Here is a 23,353-nt window from a genome sequence, read left to right on the forward strand (position 1 = left end):
AATCCAGCGGCTGGTAATGACCCGAGGCGAGTGGGAAAGGCAGTGCCAGGAGTTAGGCGAGGCTGAGAGGAAGGCAGGGGGGACAAAAAGAAAAAACTTTTCTTTTAGTCTGAGCCCAGGAAGGGGGAAAAAATCCCCCTCAGCGGTTGTCAAGGAGATGGGCGGCCGGGTTCGCCGGACTGTCTGCCTTCAAAGCCCGCAGCTCGGGGGGAGCCATTTCCCCGCGGCTCCCTGCGAGGGGCCGGGGGCTGCGTCTCCCGAGCCGCCCCCAGCCGCGGGGCGGCGCCCTCCCGGGGGGGGTGGGGGGCGCTAACGGTCCGCCCGCGCGCCCCGGCCCCTGAGGGGAACAAAGCTCGCGCAGCTGGGGACGCCCGAGGACGAAGCCCGGTAACGGCCCCAACGGCTCTCTGCGGGCTCCCTACCTGCTGGGAGGCGGGCGCGGGGGCGCGGGCATCGCGCCGGTGGGCACCGCGCGCCTGGCTCACGGACATCTCTCGGGGCGGGGAAGAGTTCAACCGCCTCGCCGCCCACCCCCTGCCCCCGGCGGCGGCGGCGGGGCTCAGGGGCAGCCCCGGGGGCGGCGGGGCGGGGGGTGGGGTGGGGGTGCGACCCGCCCCGCCCCGGCGGCCGGCACCGCCCCCGCCGCGGGAGCCCCGGCGAATCAGCGGGGCGCTGTCAGGGCGTCAGCGCCGGCGGCTCCGCGCGGCCGGCCCCGAGCGCGTCCCTTATCGCAGACAGGCACCGGGGGCCGGGGATCGCATCATTATCATGGGCACTGTTTGCTTTTCGCGGCGCTGCTGTTTGCTTTTCGCTCTCGCCTGGGCCGGCAGGTTGGCGGGAGGCAGCGGGGGCGCAGGTAAGAGGGGGCTCCGCCGCCGCGCCGCCTTCCCCAGGCTCGGGCGGCGCGGAGCCGTGGCCCCGGGGGGACCGTGTTTGTCCGCTCTCCTCTCCCTGGTGTAAGGTGTTGAGGGGGAGGTCACTTCTCGCTGCTGGTAGTGCCGGGGGTGTTGGAAGTTGTGGTGGGGAGGCGTTTTCTCGCGTGTTTGACACTGCCGGAGCCAAGGGACGTCCGGAGGGAGAGACTGGGAAGAAAAAGTTACTTTCCTTAAGTGCCTGCGAGATAAATCTGTGCTGAACCCTAGAGACTCGGCAGGGGAAGCGTTGGCTGTTATATCCTCACAGGTTTTCCCTGTCTGCGCATTAACCCAAAGACCTGCTGTCTTAACAGCCGCGCTCGTATCTGTTTAATAGCAGTAATGGTAGTACATCTTTGCTCCGGTGTGGTTTTTTTTTTTTTTTTTTTAAAAAAAAGCCAACCAAAGACCCCATCTGCCTAGGAATGTTGTAAGCCCAAAGTAATTTCTTAAAGATGTGTACGCAGTCTCTGAAGTTGTGCTGGAAGAAATCCTTTAAGGTGAAGTAGGAGAGTGGGGGGGCGGAAAAATCCCTTTTCCTCAGATACAAGAGTTTAAATGCAACAAAATGAACGAAGCCAGCGTAGAAGTTCTTAAAGTCCAAGAAATGCAATGTGAGATGTGGAGCAGAGCAGGGGCTCATATTTGGTTTTGCCCTTTCATTTGACTCATTGGCATTCACGCCTGACTCCCAGGCATCCTCTGGTTGCTGTGAAATGTCCCCCTTGGCTCAGTGCAGTTTGAATTTTTGACGGCATTATAAAGAGTCCAGCTGTCACTTTTGCTGATCTTGATGGGAGATGGGTGCCGGTTTAATGAGTCAAAAGTATGAACCAAGGCATTTAAAAAAAAAAAAAATCACCTTCTTTTCTTTTTGTGCTTGGCTGGATCTGTGTCTGATCTGGGCAACACCCTCGGACCCCCTAAGCTAATTCACGTAAATCATCGCTAGATCTGAACCGGCTCAGCGGTTAAAATAAACGAATGGACAAGAAAGAAGGGAACAGATTACAGCAGCCCCGCGCTTCCCCAGAAAATACCACGCTCCGCGTTTGGGAAGGGGAAACCGTTCCCCTCTTGCTTTAAAAAAAAAAAAAGCGACGCCAGCAATGCGGAGCGGCGGCGCTTCCCTCGCGGGGAGCCCCGAGGTGCCCCGCGGGGCCGCCCGCCTCCGCCCCCCGCCCCGGCGTTCGCCGCCGTCTGCCCGCCGCGCCCTCTGCTCCCGCTCGCTCTCCGGACAGCCCCCTCCCGCCCCCGCCCCGCTGCCTGGCGGGGACCCCGTCCCAGCGCTGGCGACGGCTGAGCGAGCGCCTCTGAAGCGCTGCGCGCCAGGGTTTCAAGCCAACAATAAAGCTGTTCGCGCTTTAGCGCACCTTTTTTGAGGATTTGCTCGTCCCCCTGGCGCGCGGCCGGCGGCACATGCCTCCCGCGGGATGCCCCCTCCCTCCGCAGCACCCCCCTCTCCTCGACGCTCCTGAAGACGAGGGGGGCGCGCTGGGCGCAGCCCTGCGAGCGGCGCCCCGGCCGCCGGCCCGCCCTGCCGGGCGGCGCGCTCCCCGGCCCGCCCGCCCTGCTCCCGGCAGCGCCAGATGTGGCGCTGGCCTGACGGGGGGGGAAACCCGGCTCAGCCGCCTTACCGACACGGCGGCCGCGGCTGACAGCGGCGGGCGGCCCGGCCCGGCCGCTCTCCCCGGGGCAGCGCCTCCCCCGCCGCAGCCCCTGCCGCAGGGCGCTGCGGGCGACAGGGCGGGGGGGGCAGGGCAGGGCAGGTTAGGCAGGGCTTTAAATGTTCCCATGTTAACAGCACACCCCGTCGCTGAACAGGTCGGAGCTTTCCCCCCCCCCCCCTTCTGTGTTCACTTCATTAACATTCCCACGACTACCAAATCTCGACTTTCTCTCATCCTCCTCCCTCCCCCATCCTCTTTAAATCCGGGGGAGAAAACGAATGCCCGTCACTGAAAAGTTTGTAAAGGCTTCCTACCCTGAAAACGAGAAAAGCGGTCAGGGTCCCCCCCGTTCAGAGTCCTGCTCGCCCTTAGGGCGCCCGCCCGAGCAGGGGCCGGGAAGGCTGCTGGGACCTTTTCCTTCTAAATGACTTTTAGTCCACGTAGATGATATTATTGCAGGTTGCTTTTCTCCGCGCTTACCGAGTTTCATATGGTCTCCCATTTATTTTTTTTTTTTTGCCTCTTAATAAAAAGGATTAATGTGGGTTTGCTGTTCAAATATTTCTTTTTCTCATTCCCCTGCCAGCATAGTTTATTTAAACTAGGGTCTATCTTTCTAAATTAAGAAGATCTCTTTGCTAGTACGTGCAAATGGGCTTTTTTTTCCTCCTCTTATAGGTCATTTAAACGCTCTCTTGGTTTACTAAGATGTGGGTCTCCAGTACCAGACCTATACAGCAGATGCCATATGCCATACCACGTCTGATGATTTCCTAATGCAGAAACGTGGGACCGAGTCCCTGTAGCTCGGAGGAGCAGCGCTTATAAATGGCCTAAGGGGAATAACGCGCTGGTTTGTTCAGTTATTTGACCTTAGATGTTCCCATTTCCAGGACGACACTCGGAAGGCAGGCCAGCAAACAGCTTCTTCAAGGGGAGTATCTCGCTTTGACGCTTTTCTGCGTCTCAGGTCTCCCCTCTTACCTGTCCCCTTGGGGTTCGTTCTGTATTTGCAGATGTTGACGAGTGCGCAGAAGCAACGGATGACTGCCACATCGATGCAATTTGCCAAAACACACCGAAATCCTACAAATGCATCTGCAAGCCAGGCTATAAAGGCGAAGGGAAACAATGTGAAGGTAAGGACGGCTCGGCTCCTCTCCTCCCTCTCCTCTCTTCCCTTATTTGTTTGCTCTTTAAAAGCTTTTGTAAATAGCTGAATTCCTGAAACGATTAATGCAGATTTACAGCTGCTTAACCTCAAATCTCCGTGTTTATTGGCAAGCATCCCCCTGCTGCTTTTGCTAATTGTCCGGCATCACAAACGTCGTGTCCGCCAGCCTACTTCTAAAAATAAAATAAAAAAAAATAAAAAAAGAGGGGGCGCTGCCCACCGTGGGGACCCCCGGGTTAGCGCCGGCCCGTCCCGGGCAGCGCCGGGCCCGCTGCCGCCGGGGGCTCGAGGCGCCGCGCCGAGCACGTGGGCGCGCGCCGCCGGGCCGGGCCGGGCCGGGCCCCGGGCTGGCTCCCCGGCGGAGAGCGGGCGGGAGGGCCGCCAGCAGACGGGGCCGCCGCGCCTGCGGGTGGGCGGCCGGGGAGGCCTCGTGCCTTCTCCCGCCGCCGGGCCAGGCAGCGGGGCTGCGGGGAGCCGGGGCCGCCTCCCTCCGCCGCAGCCGCGGGGCCGCGCCCGCCCCCGCCCGGCCTGCGGCCTCCCCAACCCTGCCCCGGCGCGGTGCTGCCGGCTGTCCCGGTCGCTCTCCTCGGGTCCCTCTGAGGCACAGGGAAGCTTGCACCTTCCGCCTGGCTGACGTGTGATTTACCGTCACTCTTCTCACCCAACGACAGCCTCGTCCCCCCGGGCCAGTTGCAGTAGGTGGTTTTTCTGATTCGGCTCGAACTGGGCGCTGGAGCTTGCTTCTCTTTGACACTATGCATGTGTCGTGATCATATATTTTTAATCTGTGGAACACTATTTTAAAAGGAACTATTTCAGATTACTGTACTTACGCAGACTTTAAAACGTTGGTTTACTTCTGTATGTCCTTACATCAATCCTTGCAACTGAAAAAGACCTAGCATGTTTTATTAGGCACTGTGTACACTCATATGTCAGATTTTATGAACTCCACCTTGTCTATTGAACCTCAGCAGAGAGATTGTTCTCTGGTGAAAAGAACGAATATTGTAATCACAGCAGAATGCCTTACAAATAAAAGATGCAAGATTATTATTTTTTTTCTACTTGTAGATGCTTAGCAGCTATAAAAATTCTCCTTCCAAGTCTCTCTCTTTCTACAGCAGACCAAAACTTTTTCAAAATGTATATGGCCAGTCCATTAAAAAGATTAAAGACCTAGAAATGACTTTGCTGAAGTCTACAAAAATTTGAAACCACATATTATTCTCCACGGACTTCCAAAGTGTTTGTTCAAGTGCCCTCATAAAGCATTTTTGTGGTTGTCATATTTTTCTGTCTTGGGCTTAAATTGACAGAGGCAAATTCCTACTGTCCACCTCTTGGTGCTCTAGCGTCTCTGAGCTGCTGTTCCTTTGGAAGCCAGATTTTCTTTCTTGCAAACAGAATAATCATTCAGCACCACTTCTTCCTCTGTTCATCCCTTCCAGGGAAAGAGCTCTGTGCAGAGAAAATGTACTCAAGGCCGCAGCTGTGGAGGTTACAGCATTCTCAGAATTGGTACTTCTTGTTGTATTGGTTTTCCACATCAGAAGTTCCCTTAAGCTTTAACTATTCATATTTTAGCTGTTGAACTCCGTTTTATGGTAGACCTGGCTGATACTCATGGTTATTTAATACACATATTTCTCTTTGCCCAACTGATCTTGGCTCAGTAAAACAGAGAACTCAGTAAGCAGTAAAAAATCAGATTTCTCTGTGGAATGATGTACAGAATCATGGGATTTCTGTGGCTGATGTCAAACTCATATCTAATGGAATTTAGTGTCTGACAAGCGTGATAAGTAAGCTGGGGCAGACTGCAACACATTCTGCATGGATGTTGCTTGTTCAGCGTTAGTCAGGTAAACGAATGTAAGCTATCATCTAAACCACATATTACTATGTGTGATAACTTTTTTTTACAATGTTACAGTAACAGTTCTAAAGATTTTACATCAGCTCTATATCTTAAGTTTGCAATTAATATCAAACTTTGGGATAAGCAGAAGCCTTGAAATATTTTTGGATGCTTCCTTTTTGGAGCTTATTTTAGATTACTTATGTGGTACCTCTTAATTTGATCCCAAAGTACTTTGTTAACGAAACTTTGTTACTGAAGTTATGTACCTTCAGTGGCAGGCAGATATCATTATGTCCTTTTAATAAGTGAGTAAACTCAAAACTATAGAAGTGAAGGAAGGGTCATAGAAGTCAGCAGCAGACCTAAGATCTGCCTCAGGTCTGCTCTTCACATGGAGTGGGTTTATTTCACAGCTTGAGGTCAAGTATTCAAAACCTACAGAAATAAACAGACTAGCAGTATTGACTGATATTTAATATTCCGTCACAAGACAACACCAGTAATCAGCCATTAAAAATTATCTTTTAAGATCAAAGTGACTGTGCTTGTAATACCAAAGATGAAATACACCGAAAGGTTTTTGTTGTGCCAAAACCAAAGCTGGGTCATTAAACGATTCTGGGTCTTTATAACTGAGCTTTTCTAGATAAGCTTTTTGATCACTGAAACTAGTTACCTGTGAGAAAAGGATGTCTTTTGTAGAGATAATGTGCCTCTTTAAGTTTGTAGCAATCTACCCGTATTGTTTCATGTCTAAAGAACATTCATTATGCTTTTGGATGATACCTTATGTGTAGGACTCTTTCTCTACAGTATGTAGAGGATGTGATTGGGTGGATGCGATCTTTCCTGTTGCTTCTGGGTTGCAAAACTCTGCTCTGACCTTTCCCATATTGAATAAGATCTCCCTCTTGGTGCATTTTTTCTACTGTCTTTCATAGTATTTGCATAACTGTTCTTCAGATCTTTTAGTAATTGGTCTCATACAGTTGTTGTCATGTTTCTTGAACTCTTTGTACAGAAGAGAAATGCTCACGACTTTCAGCTGTGCTTTTTTCTTTTATTCCTGTTGTGAAGCTTCATCATGTTGTTGATGGACTTCTCGCTGAGGGCAACATACATGTACCATGGCAAAGTATCTTGGCAGAGTCTGCCTTGAAGGGTGATTTTCAGGTTTCTACGGGCATTGGAAATTTCTGCTATATCAGCAGCAGTTCTGTTTGACTGGTAGTTGAGTAGGCCTGTGCAGTTCTAGAGTTCTAGTGATGTAAGTTTGTCATATGTTGATGTACTTGCAGTCCTTTTCCTAATGTAAGTAAGCATTCCAGGTAAACAGGCAGGTGGTCATGGTAATCTGCAAAGGGGGCTGTTATTCTTGATGATTACCCCAGTGATAGCACCTCACTGGGTTTAAGCATGATACAATCTGAAAATGAGAGAAACCATTCCTTCCTCAATCATAGGTATATTCAGCCCCACAGCAGGTTATATTCTGCATAAGTCTATTTGGAAACACTGACTAATTGTCCTTTCTGAACCCCAGTGCTCACCTAAGGGCTGCTTAGCTGAAGGAAGTTTCTGGAACACGTACAGCTAAACGATCTAGCAAGGCATCTCCTAATCTGGGGCTGGTATGCTGCTCATCGTAACTTCTGCCATAGTTCCTAACATTTGTCTGTGAACAGTGGATGGAAATACTCAATAGGGTATCTGGAAAAATACCTTCATTGATATACCTAGATTTTGTTATTTCCATTGATGTTCTGCGACATCTGGCTTCGTTTCTGACAGGATCTGTGGCTGCAGACAGAAAAGCACAGAGTATCGTACAGATCATCTCTAAACTGTTAACTAAAAGCCCTTTTCTCAACTAGGAATTCTAATTTTGTGGAAACAACAGGCTAGTGAATTTCTTACTTCGGCAAATGTTTGAGACTCTTGTAATATAGCGCATGCAGTTCTGTCTTCATGCTGCAGGTGCAATAATGTCCCTAAGCCAAAACTTAAACTACTCACGGTGTTTGCAGCAATACACCAAAGTATAAAACGATAGCTCATTGCATTTACAATGAATGATGGTATAGATAATGAAATGGTATAGATATAGAAATGGTATAGATAAACCACTCATTATCATCTGCAGTAATTTTGTGGGTGTGAGGCCAAATTTCTTGTACCTGTTTGTTAGATCTGTTTTTAAAGTATTTTAAATGCATCCTAGACATTGGAAAAACAGATAGAAAATTTATCTCCTAATCACTCCCATTTGAATAATCATGATTGTTTCTCTAGGCTTGACTTAATGTTCTTCTTACAATTTTAATCTTGTTCACCCGTTTTATCTTTCTTTTTCTTGAGAAGTGGGTCTCACTCACTGGATTTTAATTTTACTGTAATCTTTCAAATATCTACTGTGTTCTTCTCATGCTCTTCAAAAATGAATCCAAATATTGTGACAGGGCTGCTCTGAATCAATGAACCTGGAAACAGCACAGGACATATCAGAGTTCTCATTTCCCAGCTCCTGGTCCAGTATCTCGCACTGAAGCCTCCTCTTATCTGCAGGGATAAGTAAGTACGGGGCTTCTGGATGTCTTTTAAATGGAACAATGATCCCATTTCTTTTTAAGAGCTCCATGGTGTCCTGTCAATCCACTCTCAGCAATTCTTTCTTAAGTGAACCATCTTTATCAATGATGTGTGAGAGTAAATGAACACTGTTGGGTGTCCTTTGGTTTCTCAAACTTGGGCATCTTGATGCTTGCACAACTCCAGTGCGCTCAGGCTTGTGCTGTCTGTCTCACTGCTGAATAACAGTGATGCCACTGAACAAGGCAGCTTAAGTGACTTCTTCCTGATTGATGATTCTTCTAATTGCAATAGAAGGTGAATTTGTTCTCTCAGGGAAGTGTCATCCTCTGGGATCTTGCAAATATTGACTCATTTCAGGCTGAATATTATCACTACCTCCATAGTCTTGCTGTTGTTACTTGCAAGAAGGTGCTCTGGGAAGTAGGTTTGGTCAAATCCGCTAATAATATCTACTAATAATATCCCACTACGTATCTGCCAGGGGAACAAAGGATTTTCTGAATAGCTCTGTGTTGGTGCGTTGAGGTTTTTTTTTCCCCTGAAAACACCACAAATATCTACATCCTTTGTCTGTCTGTTCTGAAAAGCTACAGGAGGATGGAATGTGAACATTTTTCCTAAATATTGTTTCATCCTTTGTTCGTATCCTTATTCTAATTTTGTTATTTTCTGTATAACCATTTTGTGACTTGATCTCAGTTTAGTGCTTGAGCCTTTGACACTGGTCTAACTACTTTGGAACTGGTTGTCCAGTGATCTTGAGGTCTGCAGTGAATATTAGGTACTGAAGCTGCCGTGCTTTCTAGTTTTACAGTTACAACACCTTAACAGATGACATTGATGTCATGTGTTGAACTTCATGTCACCCTCCCATAATGACTGTGTTCTGGATGAGATCTGTAGCTACAGGTCTGTGATGCTGGTTTTGTCCTGTTGGCTTGCAGCAGCCCACCTGAGCACAGAGGAAGAGTTACTCTGCCACCTCCCAATTTTGTGGTGATTTTTATTTCAGGGTCAAATCTTCCTTCCTAGTTTTATTCACACGGATTATAGCTTTGGGTGAGCCATTGTGCTGATTTCACTGAAAACAGCTTCCAGAATGAAGCAGTACATGTTGTCAAAAATGGGGGAGGGAGAATATAAACTATCTTCTTTGATTTGAGCTAGTAACTACATTTTCTTTTTCCTCTCTGTAAATCATACTCATTTGATTGGGTACGTGATGCATCTTTTTTTGTTTACGCTGATAAAAGTGTTTCCCAGAATCCAATTCTGAGGTCTTCTACATCTGTGCCTTTTTTTTTTTTTTTTTTAATTGTCTGGTACCATTTAATACTCGATTCCTAGCTTGCCAGTTTTTTGAATTACTTCAGAGAATGGAGTTTTTTAGGGGATGGAGAAGAAGTAGCAAGCAAGAAAATAATCCTGAGAACATTCTGTAATAAAACAGGGGTTTATTACAGCCTAAGTGAATTAACAGCTTATGATAACTTTTTCTTTTCTCCTTCATGCTTCTTCTGTTCCTTGAGTATGGCTTTTGTTTTGGCCAGGCTTGAGCCTTGATTTTTAAAATCTATTTATTTATTTCAGATGGCTTTATTTTTCTGTCATTGTTCAGTAGTTTATCCAGTAAAACCAGAATATCCCTTAGTTGGGATGACATGACCTGTTTAACTGCTCACAGTGCCATCAGTCCGCATGTATCACACACCCTGTTGTTTTCTCCTCCTCCTTTTCCTCCCTACCTTGTTGTACCTCTCAGAGCTACCTTCTGGCAGCCCATAATGCTGCTTCAGTGAACAGCTCCCCCGGTGGTCCAGTTTGGAAATCTTCCATTTTTACTTAGAAAAAGAACATTTGCTCCAAATTTTTTTTTTTCCCCGCCCTCCAGAAATGCTTCTTGGATACAAATATCACTATATTTTGCATAAACAAATACCATGCCACTAGAAATATGGCCTCATTCTTCAGCAGCGTTACATGTAATTCTCAATTTGGAAAAAATATGTTTTTTTCCAAGGACACTTATCTAAATAGTTGATAAGCTCCCTGTCCGCTGGATGTTCTATGGGTACTCTGGGAACTTATAAATATATATAAAATTTCATCAGTCTCAACAGTTGTTAAGCCGCAGAACCCAGGGTGGCCTCCTGTGGTGATGTAAACTTGGTATTTAGAAGGAACTTCTCCTTTCCCCCAAATATACAGTGTAAATTATCTGCCAGGAAAATTATAATAAAATGAAGGAGCATAAATAGAATGTACTAAGCTCAACATGTAAGAGTCTGTCCTTCTTTTGTCTTCATTCTTTATACATCTGCCAGACACTGCCTGGTTTTCCTTGTTTTCCAACCTGTCACCTTTACTTCTGGTGCAGTCCCCTTTCGTTGCAGTCTTCGTTATGTTGTCTTGTATATTCTTTTACTCAGCTGTCTCTTAACTTTATCATTTCCCTACTGCAAATGCTACTTGTCTTTCGTTTGTCCTCTCCTAGTGTATTTTCACCTGCTTCTTTTTTATTTTATTCAGTTTTCATTCCCTTGTCCCCTCTCTCAGTGACTTATTGCAGTTGCAGCAGTATTCTTCTGAGAGCCAGTGCCCCACAGCAAGACTTCTGGGCCTGGAGAGGTGGTAGCTGCAAGCTCTGAGGACCCCTCACCGGTCCTTTCCCTTGAGTTCTGTCTTCAAGTCAAAACAGCTCCTGCCAGCTCTCAGAGTTTTCCCTTTTTCTTCCTTTTTCTCCACCTCTTTCCTGGCCCCTACCACCAGCTCAGGGTTCACCTGTCCCTCAGCACATTGGCAGGGAGAAGGTGGTGGTGGACAAGGTGAATAGATTTCCTAACCTGGCGTAGTTTCTAGAGCCATTGTGTTGTGAAACTGCAGCCTAAGGCTGAAAAAACACCAACCAAGAAGGACATTTTGGAAACTTTAGCTACCTGCATTTCAGCAGATGCCTGCTGGATTTGTGAATTTCTTTGATTGTGCCTTTTTTTTTTTTTTAATGATTTTTTAAACGGCTATTTTTTGTTTGGTGACTTCTCAGCTGTGATTTGGCCAGCTTCTTCAGTCCCAAGAAATTTACTGAAAGGTAACTCCCCACCTCCTTACAGGAAACAAACTCTGAGAGCATTAAATCTGTTCAAGTAATTGGGGGAGATTTTTTTCAACATAGTAAAGCAGTGAATTTTCCATATAATCACTTCAGAAAAAAGCCAACTTTCTGGGTTTTTTTCTTTGTTTGTTTTAGTATGTATATATTTATTTTAAATTTCAGCTGAAAATAAGACCTGCTTTAAAGCAGTTATCTTACGTGAAAAATTGTAGCTCATGCGTAAATATTTGGCAGACTTATAAGAAACTGAAGATAGGGTCTGACAGACCCCCTTGAAATCTCAAGACTTTTCTACACATTTAAGATGCTCAGCAAAAGGAATACATTTACATTACAGTTTGAAAAGTTGTTTTGTTCAAATGCTTTGATTCATCAGAGTACTTGAGCATGTGCTTAATCTTAAGAAGCTGTTATCCTTTAAAGTAATTCTGTTTAAGTGCTGTATTAAATTGAAGATACTGTCTTATTTTACTTTGCAGTGCTCCTTCTCTGGAGCTATAGAAGATCACAGTTTTTCTTTCAGTGACCAAGGAATAGAAAAAAAACCCATCTGGATCATTTAATAAGCTGATATAAGACCTTCATGTTGCAGGTGCTTTGAACCTGAACTTAGTGCTTAACACGTGACCAGTTTGTTTGGTGCTGTGGGCCCCGAAGATGACACACCAAAATTCAAGACCATGCTTTCACAGCTATTGATGATGTTTTACAGTACAGCCACCAAAGACAGAATCAGAAATACTAAATAGATGAAATGACCTTCAGATCGTTCTGATTCCTATAATCAATTTGTTAAGCAGATGAGCTGTTATCTCAGAGAATACAAAAGCCAATTTTCATTTAGTCTCTCAGCTTGAGATTGCTTAACTCTGCATTCCATTGTTCCCATGCCTTGGTCCGCATGAACCACTGTCAGTCAGTATGTTTAACACGGCATTGTGCCCACAGAACATCAAAAATTTAACTGCGGGGGGGGAGGAGTGATGCATAATACTCATTTGGTGATTATTAATGTTCGGGGGGGGGGGGGGGAGAGGGGGTGTTGCTGCAGAATGTGCTTCAGAGAACAGGAACCTCTGCAGGAGTAGTTATTTGTTGGACATACCATTGCTGAAAATACTACAGGATGTAACTGGTGTGCATCCTAGTTCTTGCTGTTGTCAGAGGGAAATTGCACTGAAGTGCCTTTGTTCTCATGTCATTATCTGGAAGTGGAGGCTACATTCAAAACTTTCAGACAAGTTGTCTCCCTGTTACAGTGAAAAAGTGCTTGAAGTAAGTGGGTGTCTACTTTGCTGAATGGGGAGCATAGGTAATGCATATCTAATTTTTTTGGCAGCGTGTATGTAGGAGGAATTTGATATCTGACTTGATACCTTTGGAGGTGGTAGTGTCTTTACTGAGTAGAGTTGTGCCTTTATTATTATATTTGCACTTTTCTGTTTGCTAAACTTTCTTGAAAAGGATTCCGTGAAAACTGTGGAGACATGCGTATATTTTTATCTACCTACAAAGCACCAAAGTCTGACTTTATTTAGAAATTTCCATTTTTCTGATGCATTCCAACCTGTCTAAAGATGAGTATGATCAAAGTTCCTCTTTCTACGTCCTTCCTCCCACACACCACTTTTCTCTTAAGCCAGCCCAAATATTGGTTGCACAATGGTACAGTTCATCTGATCCTTACTACTGGTCTTGGTGTACCACACACGGGAAAGGCAGGTGCTCCGAACTGATTGCTCCTGCTTCTGCCTGCTATAGGACTTTCCCAGGGGCTCTCATAGTGGCTTTGTCTGCATGGGCACACTGGGGAAAGGCAGTCTCGCTTGGCCTGCGTTGCAGACAGACACAAAGCCGTGAGACTGCTTCACTAGTGCGGCTACTGTGAACCATGTGGCTACCAGAGGGCAGACACAAGTGGAGCCCTGTGGCTTTTGCTTGGCTTGAATTCCTAGGAAAGCGAATTTACCTCTGTTCAGACTGGAGTGTGTAGACGTATTCAGAGTGCAAGGAATAAATGAGGGAAGGAGGGCTGCCAGAATTACTCTGAGCTGTGACTGTTTTGACTTGTAAGAGTGAGCTAGGGAATGATTATAAGGCAGGAAGGGACAACCTCAACCTGTTTTACTGAAATAAGAACCTGAAGACTAAAATGGTTTGGTTGGGTATAGTTTGTTTCATTAGGTATAGACTGTTTCATTGTGTGAAAACGAAACCGGCTTATTCTATATGCAAGCAGTTTTACATCTAAGGAGATTATGGCTTCAGAATGGAAGAACTTTTCTATTACAGTTCTCTCAAAAGCTTTAACAATGAAAACAACACCCTCAAATTGTTGTTTGTAGTATGATTAACCATTCCGGTTGACTAGGAGACAATTTTTTTGTGATACGGATAAAATCCAAGGTGTTGTCACTTAAGTTTTATGTTAACAGTCACTTCTAAACTTATATAAAAATGATGTATCTTCTTTATGCTTCTGGCGCTTTACATCCTTTCACTGTTTCTGTTTTGACATCTTTCAAAAATTCATTTTCTTGAGGGAAGTGTGAGAACTGCTGGGTGAGGGCTCTGCCACAGCTGGGCAGGGGTATGTGTGGGTGTGTGTCATGCCCTCAGAAATACGGGTCTCGAGCTTGCTCAGCTGATTTTGCTTGAACTTGCTAAAATAACTTGATCTCAAAGATGAGACCAAGGAGGAAGAATTTCAGTCTTTGAAGAAGCTGTGAAAATGGGAAGTGGAAGGTGAGGTGGGAATCCTTTGAAAGGCGGTTTATGTTAAGTAATACAAACAGTAGTATACGTCTACCTTTACCTGTCAGAAGTACACACACAACATAGGCACTTAAGACCATTATGCTAAGTATGAATGCAACTGTCAAAAGGGGGAAATATGCTACTGGGAAGTTTACTACATATTTTTATTACCAAATTATATAAAATTAAGGGAGAAAAGCCATAACAGGAGCAAACTTTATACTATATTTATAAAAGTACAGAGTTCGTATTTTATATTTTGTTTTTTAAATTATGCATGGTAAGCTGTAACATAGAAACATACAACAATGTTCTGTTCCATTGAGAATCTACTTTATCAATGGATTCTTCTTTAGTAAATTTTCTGATCAACAAGGAGGTATAAAACTTAAGGGAAATACATGTCTTCTGGTCTGAATTAGTCACTGAAATGGTCTTTTCTATTATAGTATTTGAAGCAGGGGGGAGTGCTTTAAATGCTTCAACCCATTTAACCTTAATTGCTCAGTTTTAATAGACATTTGCTAACTAACCAAATTATAGCTTGAATTAGGCCTTACTAATCTTAATTAAAAGCTCTACTTTATAATCGGAAACAGCCTATGTTTAAAACAGTAAGCCTTTCTTAAATGGCTTATTTTAAAATGCTAAGGCCCTTTTGATTATAATTGTTTAGGCTGAATACGGGTAACCATTATTCTCCTTATATTGCACTTAATTAAAAATATCTCCTCCATGTGGTTTTGTGCCTTCTGCTGGCTGTAAAATTGTTTGACTGGTGGGGGGTGGGATTACTTTACTTTTCCTGTGGTAATTTGAAAACATGTTGCTGCCCTTTGTTTTAAAAGTTTTCTGGGGTCATAAGTTACAAAATTAACATGTGAATTAGTACAAATATTAGCTGCCTCCATTTCTCTATGCTCAAGTGAACGCTTGTCAGTCATTTCAGTTCATTGGTGTACTAGGCATATAATTACGACTGTTAATAATACATCCTATAATTCATTTAGTTTAACATTTAAATTGTGCTCAGACAGTTGATTATGGGCTTCACATTGCACTCCTTTCTGGGACCTAACTTCCAGTAAAAATAAAGTCTGTTGTGTTGGGAGGGAGGCCCTGGCTCTATCTATTGAGCATTTGGTATACTGGTAGAGTTTCTGTTCATTTCAGGGCTATCTGAAGAGGACAAAGGGTGGATTTTGTCTGTCCAAATCTCGATCTCAGTAGTACACATCAGTATGCTTAAGTGGTTCACCTTGCTTTCCCTTTGTAGTTGATGGAGAGAAGTAGGAATTTCCTTAATGCAGTTCGCCTTGTATTAATGGAGACAAAACCAGGTCAGATAATCATGTCCTGAAAATAACAGTCTCTTTCTAACACAGATGTGGACATCTATAGTGTAGGTGTGTGAAGTTGGATGAGGTGTATCTGGGCCAAAGAGCCTGCAGCTGTGAGATTCAAAGTCCATTGAAATTAAGGGAAAATATTCTGTACTTAATTGTGCTTTGAATTTAACCAGAACATGGGATTTTTAAGCTGCAGTATTATCATTTGGTCATTATGAAGGCATATAGTTAAAAAACTAAACTAAACCAAACCAAAACAAATCCCCCCCCACTTTATTTTAGGAAAAAGCTGATTTTTTAAAATTGTGTTTTCTTAGAACTCAGCCTTAAGATTTTTCTTGGTACATCCTACTGAGGAAGCACTGCTAGACCGTGTGATCATACCTTTGTTTAAATTGCATTACTTTTAATTCCAGTAGCTGAGTTGTCTGCTTGCATAAGCTAAATGCAAATTAAGAGTCCTTTACACTAAGCCTGCTAGACCTTTATGTGCACTTAGAAGTAACTTCTAAGAAAAGTCACTTGTGCCAGTTATGGAGACAGACAGACCTTCTTGAATGTCAGTCTCGTTTGCTTAGTTATCAGATCTTTGGAATTAAATCTTAAGCATTTTTTAGAATTTCTCTTTATTGTCCATTTTGTTGTATGTTCTGTGCTGATGGAGTATACAAATTGTTAAACTATACCCATTACAGGAAGGTAAAATCAGGGCTCTTTACAGTGGGTTCAAAGAACACTGGTCCCTACCCATGCCATACACCTATGTGTATTTATCTTTTAATATCAAAAGTGTGTAAGCTGGCCAGACCGAGTTTGACTAAAGATCTGTCTAGCTTGATGTGCAGTCTCTGACAGTGGCCAATAGTGGATGCTTAGGGTAGATTATAAAAACGGGACATGGAAGAATGCAGCTGGAGATTTAGAGACTTCTCGAGCCAGAAGTTTCAGTCCGATCACTGTTTAATGGCATCTTCAGTATAGAACGGGAAAATTAGTATGTTGCTTCTATAGGTGTTCTGCAAAATTCACAGCTGGTAGACAGGTGATAGCCATGGTCAGTACACTGGAAAAGGATTGTACAGGAGCAGGTAGTCATATACACCTGTCTCTCTTCAGTCTCCCATCTACTATTGTTTACCATGAGCGTCCCACCATGTTTCTCTAAAGAGCCAAACCCTACAAAACCAGGTATTAATTTTTGGCTTGGCAGCTAGAAACATCTTCAGAATGACTGGCCTTCCCACTTTTCTGAAAATGAGACCTTGTTAAGGAGAATCTCAAGTCAGTTGTGAAAAATGAATAGGTACTTTGAAAAGCTTGATCTGGATGTTCAACCTAACTTTAGATGGTTACGTTGTTAAACCAGGTGCCACGGATAAACACCCATTACCCTATTATTTCATTATGAGCCTTTTACTGAGGGTGAAGTCCTGTATTAATCATGGGTGAGTCAGGCCTTGGTGCCCTGTTTTCAATGGAGAACCAAGGATGTTGTCATGTGTTCTATCCTGGACTTCTGTTATGTATCTTAGAAATACTGTGAATATACACCAGATACAGCCTTAAAAGAGGGATTGTGTAGAAAGATGGGAAGGAGGAAGGAGAGTTATGGGGAATTTATCAAGAACATTTCAAAAAGTGACGTCTCTAATCTCTAGTTTTAAATTGGATGTACTGTCCAATTTAAAAAAAAAAAAACCTCAAGCTGTTTATTGGGTTGTTAATCAAGTCTTTAGTCAAGAGATTGCTGCATTTTGCTTATCTGTGCATAATAAAATAGCATTGCTGTAAAAGGCGTCTCATGATAAATCATCTAAATGAGAGTATTGGGAATAACTCTACAGGACTAAACAAATATTTATATAAATTTATCCACTTTTATCCCTCTACTACTGGGGAGGAGGGCAGTACAATTAGACTGTCTGGCTTTCTGTGGTGCATTCTGTCAAATGCATATTATTATTTGAATACTGCACAGAAGTTGTAGGCCTTCTTTGGTTCTTTCTACCTAACATCCTCTCCAATGTAACAAACAAATATAATTGCATAAAATTACAAAAGGAAAATTTCCAGGCTATGAATACGAGCTCTCTTCAGTTTTCGGCAAATGCCTGTGTTACTATTTCCATATCTGCAGTTTCATTCTTTTTTCACTGAATAGCATTAACGTTGCTGGAAGCTGTGTATGCTTTCTAGTACAGGATATTTGAACGCTGGAACAGAAATGTCTAATTTCTTGGCAAAGCTAATTGATTGCATCTGTTTGCTCTATCTTTCTTTCTTGTCCAAACATCAGATGTGAGCACAGCTTATAATTGAAAATATTTGATGATTCACAGGTCAGAAACAGTGTTTTTCATGTTTGAATTTTAAATTTCATCCTTACTGCTTTTCCGGGCTTTTCCTCACTATGAAATAGGTGTTTGTACAGCCTGCCCTGGCCTCATCTAACCCTCACCCCTGCATGCCAGGCAAAGGAGAGTGTGTAACTATTCAGAGAGCCCTTGCTCTTGCTTAATTCTCTACTGGCCAAAGCGTCCAGGCAATGTTTTGAAGAGTTTGTAAAGGGTAATGATGGAAAAGCTGATGAGTTCCATGCTGGTGTTCGCTATCTGTAGATCTGCATCTCTGCTGGACAATTGTTACACATCCACAGGTCAAAACCCAAAAGCTGCTTACCAGTGGTTTTCAGATTTTCTCTATTATTATTTGTCTCTGCTGATAAATAGAGCTCTGGCTCACAAGACCAATTTCTGCATGGCTTTGTGGAAGACTAAGGAGAGCCTACATCACAACTGATGAACTCTCTTTGTGAATAAAATTTTAGAATTGTCAGCATGTATCAGTAGGACAGGGTTCTCTGTTTCAGCAATAAAAAGCTTGAATCCAAAAATTGCACTAATGTAATATTTGTTTGAAAATAAAACCCTTTTGCTCTGATCTACTACAACAGGGCTTCTTGTTGATACTGGCCAGAGCCACACTTTCAAAAAATGGAGAATGTTCAGTGTGTACACCCAAACAAAATTACATTTGGTCTGTACACCCAAGCAAAATTACGTGGCAGGTACTATGCACATTGTGGAGATAGAATTGTTGGTAAGAACCTGAGAGGCTGTGCCAGAATTCTGACTTGTGCAGCAAAATTGCCAAATGTTCTGGCATCTTGAAAATAATTCCACATTTCATGATTGTACAGTTCCCAAATCCACTGACTTCTGATTGAGATAGCTCTTAGAGCTGTGAACTGTTTCAGACAGTACTTTGTGTGCACTCACGTTTAGGGTATTATCTTTATTATCACAGGTTTAATAAGGTTTAACTTACTGAAAGTTGTGATTCTGAAGCACAGTTCTGTGACAAGTTGAATTTGTCATTACGCAAACAAAATGTGACTTGATCATCTTCAACTCTCGCATCATAACAAAATCTGTACCCTAGTAACTTTTTTACCTTCTATATGGTGCACAAAGCTGAAGGGTGATGGACAAAAATGAGTTTGAGCATTTTGTAAGCCTATCTCAGATTTAAAAAAAATTCTTGAAATCTTTGGTCTAATTTCTATTCAGTTTAGTCTTCTCAGATCTTTTTGAAGCAAATGTATCAAGCTCATAAAGGAGACGTTTCTCTTAAATGTAGGGTCATCTCAACTAATTTTACTCATTTTGTTTCCTAAAGATGCTGAGTACCCACAGCCCTGCAAGGGACTCGTAAGAAAAATGAATACTTAACACTCTCCTGAAAACATAAATTACATACAGATAACGTATGTGTATCTAGGATGGAGCACTAAAATAATTTTTAAGCAGACTCGCTATCAGTGCACACCACCATAGAAAAGAGAAGGGAAAAATGAAATCCCCAGTACTATCTCCTGGATAAGAAAGTGGAATGTAAAATGATTGATACTGGAAGTTAGGCAACATGCTGGTCTTAATATAATACTCTTGCCAAAGTTATTCTGGAGTCTTAATTACCATGAGGTGTGAGGGACTTTTATTTCATTAAGTATTAATGAATGACTCTCATTTTTCAGTACAGTCTATGTGTGTTATAGCTGTTTTACTATCATGTGGACCTTCTTAGTCCAGATAAACACTTCGGTAGTTGGAAAAAACCATTTACAGCAAAAATGAAAATAATGATTCTGAAACAAAGAAGGATCTGTGCTTTGATCATGCAAGTTATCCTCCAGTCAGCAGCTGTTTAATAGGTGAGGAGTTAGAGTCTTCATACTTGTGAAGGACTTAGAGCGGCAGTCCTTACAGGCTGCTCTTTGCTGTTGTCTGCAAACCAAAGTGCTGGGAAGCCTTCACTTCATAAAGGATGCTGTTGGGGAACTGTATGAATTTGACTGCATTCGGGGAACAGGTGACAAAATAATAGGCAGAGTTGGTTTCTTGGGCTTCATAACATTAGGTCCAGCATTGTCAGGGGACGCAAATCCATGGATCCCCTGTGTATCATGTTTAGAAGTAGCCATACGACTTCAGTAAATGTCGAAATGAATGGCAGCCCTGAACAGGTCACTTGAGTATGTGCAATGATTCTCTCATGGCAGTACACAACAGTGTACGTAATGTGGAGTTGCTCTGCTCATAGATAGATTAGCTGTATGGTACTCTCATGGGAGTTTTTGTAGGCTGGTGAAATTAATGTCTGATATGTGTCCCATACAAAGTAGGGAGTTTGACCAAGTAATACAGGATGACAGGAAGCCCTACGTTTTACAAATCCTACATGATATAAATTACATTATATTTCGCAAGTGGTTAACCAGCACAGCAGAACAGTTGTCAGCCAGGAGTCTGCAGTAGCCCAAGGACTACTGTTAAGCCATATGTGGAAAAAATAGTTTGAAAAGGTAAGCCTGCTCTCAGAAGACATAAATTTGCTATACCAGGATTTGCACCTCTGCTGGAAAACATACCAGTTCCTCATATCCAAGAAGGCTGAAAACCACTGCTATATAGCCTCTCATACCGCTTGTGGCCTTAGCTGTCTCAGCCTGAAACCAAGGTAGTGTTAATCTGCCAGGGACTAATGAAACATGTCCTGTATGATATCAAGAAATCTTCCATTTTACAATAAGTGATCTTCCACTGACTTGTTCTGAAATGAGCAATAAGGAACAGCCACCTTCTGTTCTCCCACATGAAGGACACAGAAAATAAGCTAATGTTCATCCACAGACAGGTAATAAGGAAATTTATTTCAGAATTGAAGCTTGGGATTGTTTCCTTTTGTCAATGGACAGAAATTTAAAAATCAAATGCAAAGGAAGGTTGAAGGTGTGCAATCTGAGAATGAGGGAGGTGCCTACAGGGGTTGGGAAAAAAGTAGGTGAATGATGACTGTATTAATCAGCTAGTTTCACTGTTTTAAACCTCTCCCTCAAAGTTTTTAGATGCGTATTTCAATTTAAAGATCTAGGAATAACCTCCTGCCATGACTTACTGAAATGATAATCATTAGGATGCATGCATACCAGTTGTGGCAGTAAGGCGCACAGAAATATTCTCTCTTTAGATCTCCAAGAACTTGCAAGAGTAGATGTGGAATCAAACATTTCACATTATATTAAAAGAGGGAATTGTGGTGGAAATGGCTGTGATTTAGAAGTGGTGCGAAAAATCCTGTCAAATGTCATGTTTCACATTCATAACAGCTTGTGAACAGGAAATCTCTCTGCTTGAGCTTGTCGGGCATGGCAGCTACTAAATAAAGGCAGACTCTAAAACTGTTATGTGCTCTGCAGGTATCCATCTTTATTTGGGTATCTCACTTGCAGTTCAAAGAACTTGTAGCCAATCTGTTTAAATATCAATTAAGAAAAATGTCAAACCACAACAAACTCTAATCAAGGGTTCAAGATGTGTAATGCAGGATAACAATAATTTTGGTTTTATCTAGAGAAATACTGTATTAACCATGAATGGATCTGGAATGGTCCCAGATAAGTTTCCATTGTGCTGGTTGAGATGGCAAATTTCACACAGGGATAATAGTCAGGTATATGAATGGAAAATGTATTTTTCCCCAGGGAAAGAACTCAGCTTAATTATTTTTTTCCATAAATGACTGTATCTATCTGTCCAAAGGTTTTAGGCCCCCAAAAGGTACTCTAGGTAAAAAACACTATATACACCTAATGTTAATGCAGTAGGAAGACTTGTGAATTAAGCAGTCAAAAACTCTGTAAGGTCCTAAATGAAGAGCGTTCCATGTCATTTATTTGATCTCCTCTCTGTTCCTGCTCCTGGAATGTTATATATGCCACTGTAAAGAGTATTTAGGTGGCTGGCAAATTGCACCAAGTGCATGCAGAATCTCAGCTTTTAGTTTCTGTGTTCTTTTTTAATTTTTTTTTAAGTAATTTCTATTCCCCTGTACTTTAGTGATAACTTCCCATTGGCAAAGTACATGTGCACTGAAGCAGTAATACCTGCCTCGAACTGCAGGCATCCTGAAAGAGTGAATCAAAGGGGTTGATTATTTTGTCTGTTTGATTGGCATATCAATGTCCAGCCATTAAAAATGTTCTTCTAACTCTTTGAACAAGGAGTTTAAGCAAGGAGGGAACTGCATAGGAAAGAGAACGGAGACAGGAAACAGAGGAAGGGAAGGTAAATTTAAAAAAAAGATAAGGAAGGGAGTCTCCAGAGACTGTATTTCTTATCAATGAACGAAGAATGTGATGGTCATTCACCAAAAATGTAAAATATAATCATTCAGCCCCTGAAGAAAGTTTGGAGTTTCACTATCTATTGCCTTGTTTCATTTAACAGTATGTGTGCTGGGTCAGCTGAATTCTGCTTACAGCATTGGGTGCGTGACACTGTTTAGCTGCTAGAGTCTTTAAATGTATCTCTTTAGTTCTCCCTTTGCATGATAAACAATATTTGAACATCATTAACTAAAACTTGCAAAACAACAGGTGCTGAACACACCTGCTTTTTCTACAGCTGTTAAACTCAGAAGTTCACGTACTCCATTGCCTCCTTAGAGAAGGACTTGTGTGTCTGAAAGCTTGTCTGTTTATTCCTGAGCAGTGAAGATGACTCTCATAAGGCCATCCTTACTCTGTGCGACTTGACAGTTCAATTCATGCTTGCTGTGATCGGTGTAATAATAGGAAACAAATTTAGACACAGGACAAAATAAAGATCTGCAATAGGTGTCTCTGTGCTTTCTCTAAAATTAGGAGATAATAATTGTGGTCAGAGAAAAAAATATCAAACAAATAGAAAGTAAAAAAGCCCTGTCCTACGGCCAGTGATAAATGGGGTGATATCTCATCTGCCTTCCAAATGCATCCTAAATGTTTTTAGACAAGATAGTTCTAAATATGAAGCTGTTCACACTTTAAAAATATATGTGCTGTTTAACCAGTTGGACATAACCTCTACATAGCTTGATTTGTATTCCATTTTTCCCCCCCTTTTTTCAGACAAGTACTTTAGCAAGACATAAAGCATGATGAACTTTGTGCTCAGCCATCACAGAAGAAAATGAAACAAATAAAATTGCTACAGAGTACTTAATGTTTTCTGGAAACTGTATGAAATGGCTTCCAGAAAAACACCCCAACAATACCACAGATTGCATCCAAATCATCTCCACTAAGTTGGCATGGCATTTTAATTTCATTTTATTGCTGTTTTTATACTGGAAAGTAGGGGTTTGTGACATTTTTGAAGGAAGTTGTAAAATTGAATTTTTTTTTTCTTTGTGGATGCACTAATGGGAAAAACATTGGAAGGGGAGTACCCATAGTGGAAAGGCTCTTGAGGGATTTACACTGAAAAAAACTCATGCTAAACAACCTGTTGTACCTGCTCTTTTTCCTTTCTCCACTGAGAAACATCAGGCTGCTTTTTCTGATTTTACCCTACTCCCAGCCTGCTCACCCTTGACCTTG

The 23,353-nt window shown here is 42.8% G+C and overlaps 1 protein-coding gene across 1 annotated transcript in view; it reads left to right on the top strand.

The window, feature by feature from the left end:
* Positions 1-765: 765 nt before the first annotated feature.
* Positions 766-23,353, top strand: part of SCUBE1 (signal peptide, CUB domain and EGF like domain containing 1) — a gene marked incomplete at its 3' end in the record, with an annotated part of 209,517 nt that continues 186,929 nt past the window's right edge. Inside the window, exons 1-2 of the mRNA XM_082308699.1 lie at positions 766-856; positions 3,601-3,723. Of these exons, the coding sequence (XP_082164825.1) occupies positions 769-856; positions 3,601-3,723 (211 nt within the window). The 5' untranslated portion in view covers positions 766-768. The remainder of the gene's footprint in view (positions 857-3,600; positions 3,724-23,353) is intronic.

This window comes from Platalea leucorodia (genome assembly GCF_965183815.1).
Source record: "Platalea leucorodia genome assembly, chromosome: 4".
In the NCBI taxonomy this organism is placed as follows: Eukaryota; Metazoa; Chordata; class Aves; order Pelecaniformes; family Threskiornithidae; genus Platalea; species Platalea leucorodia.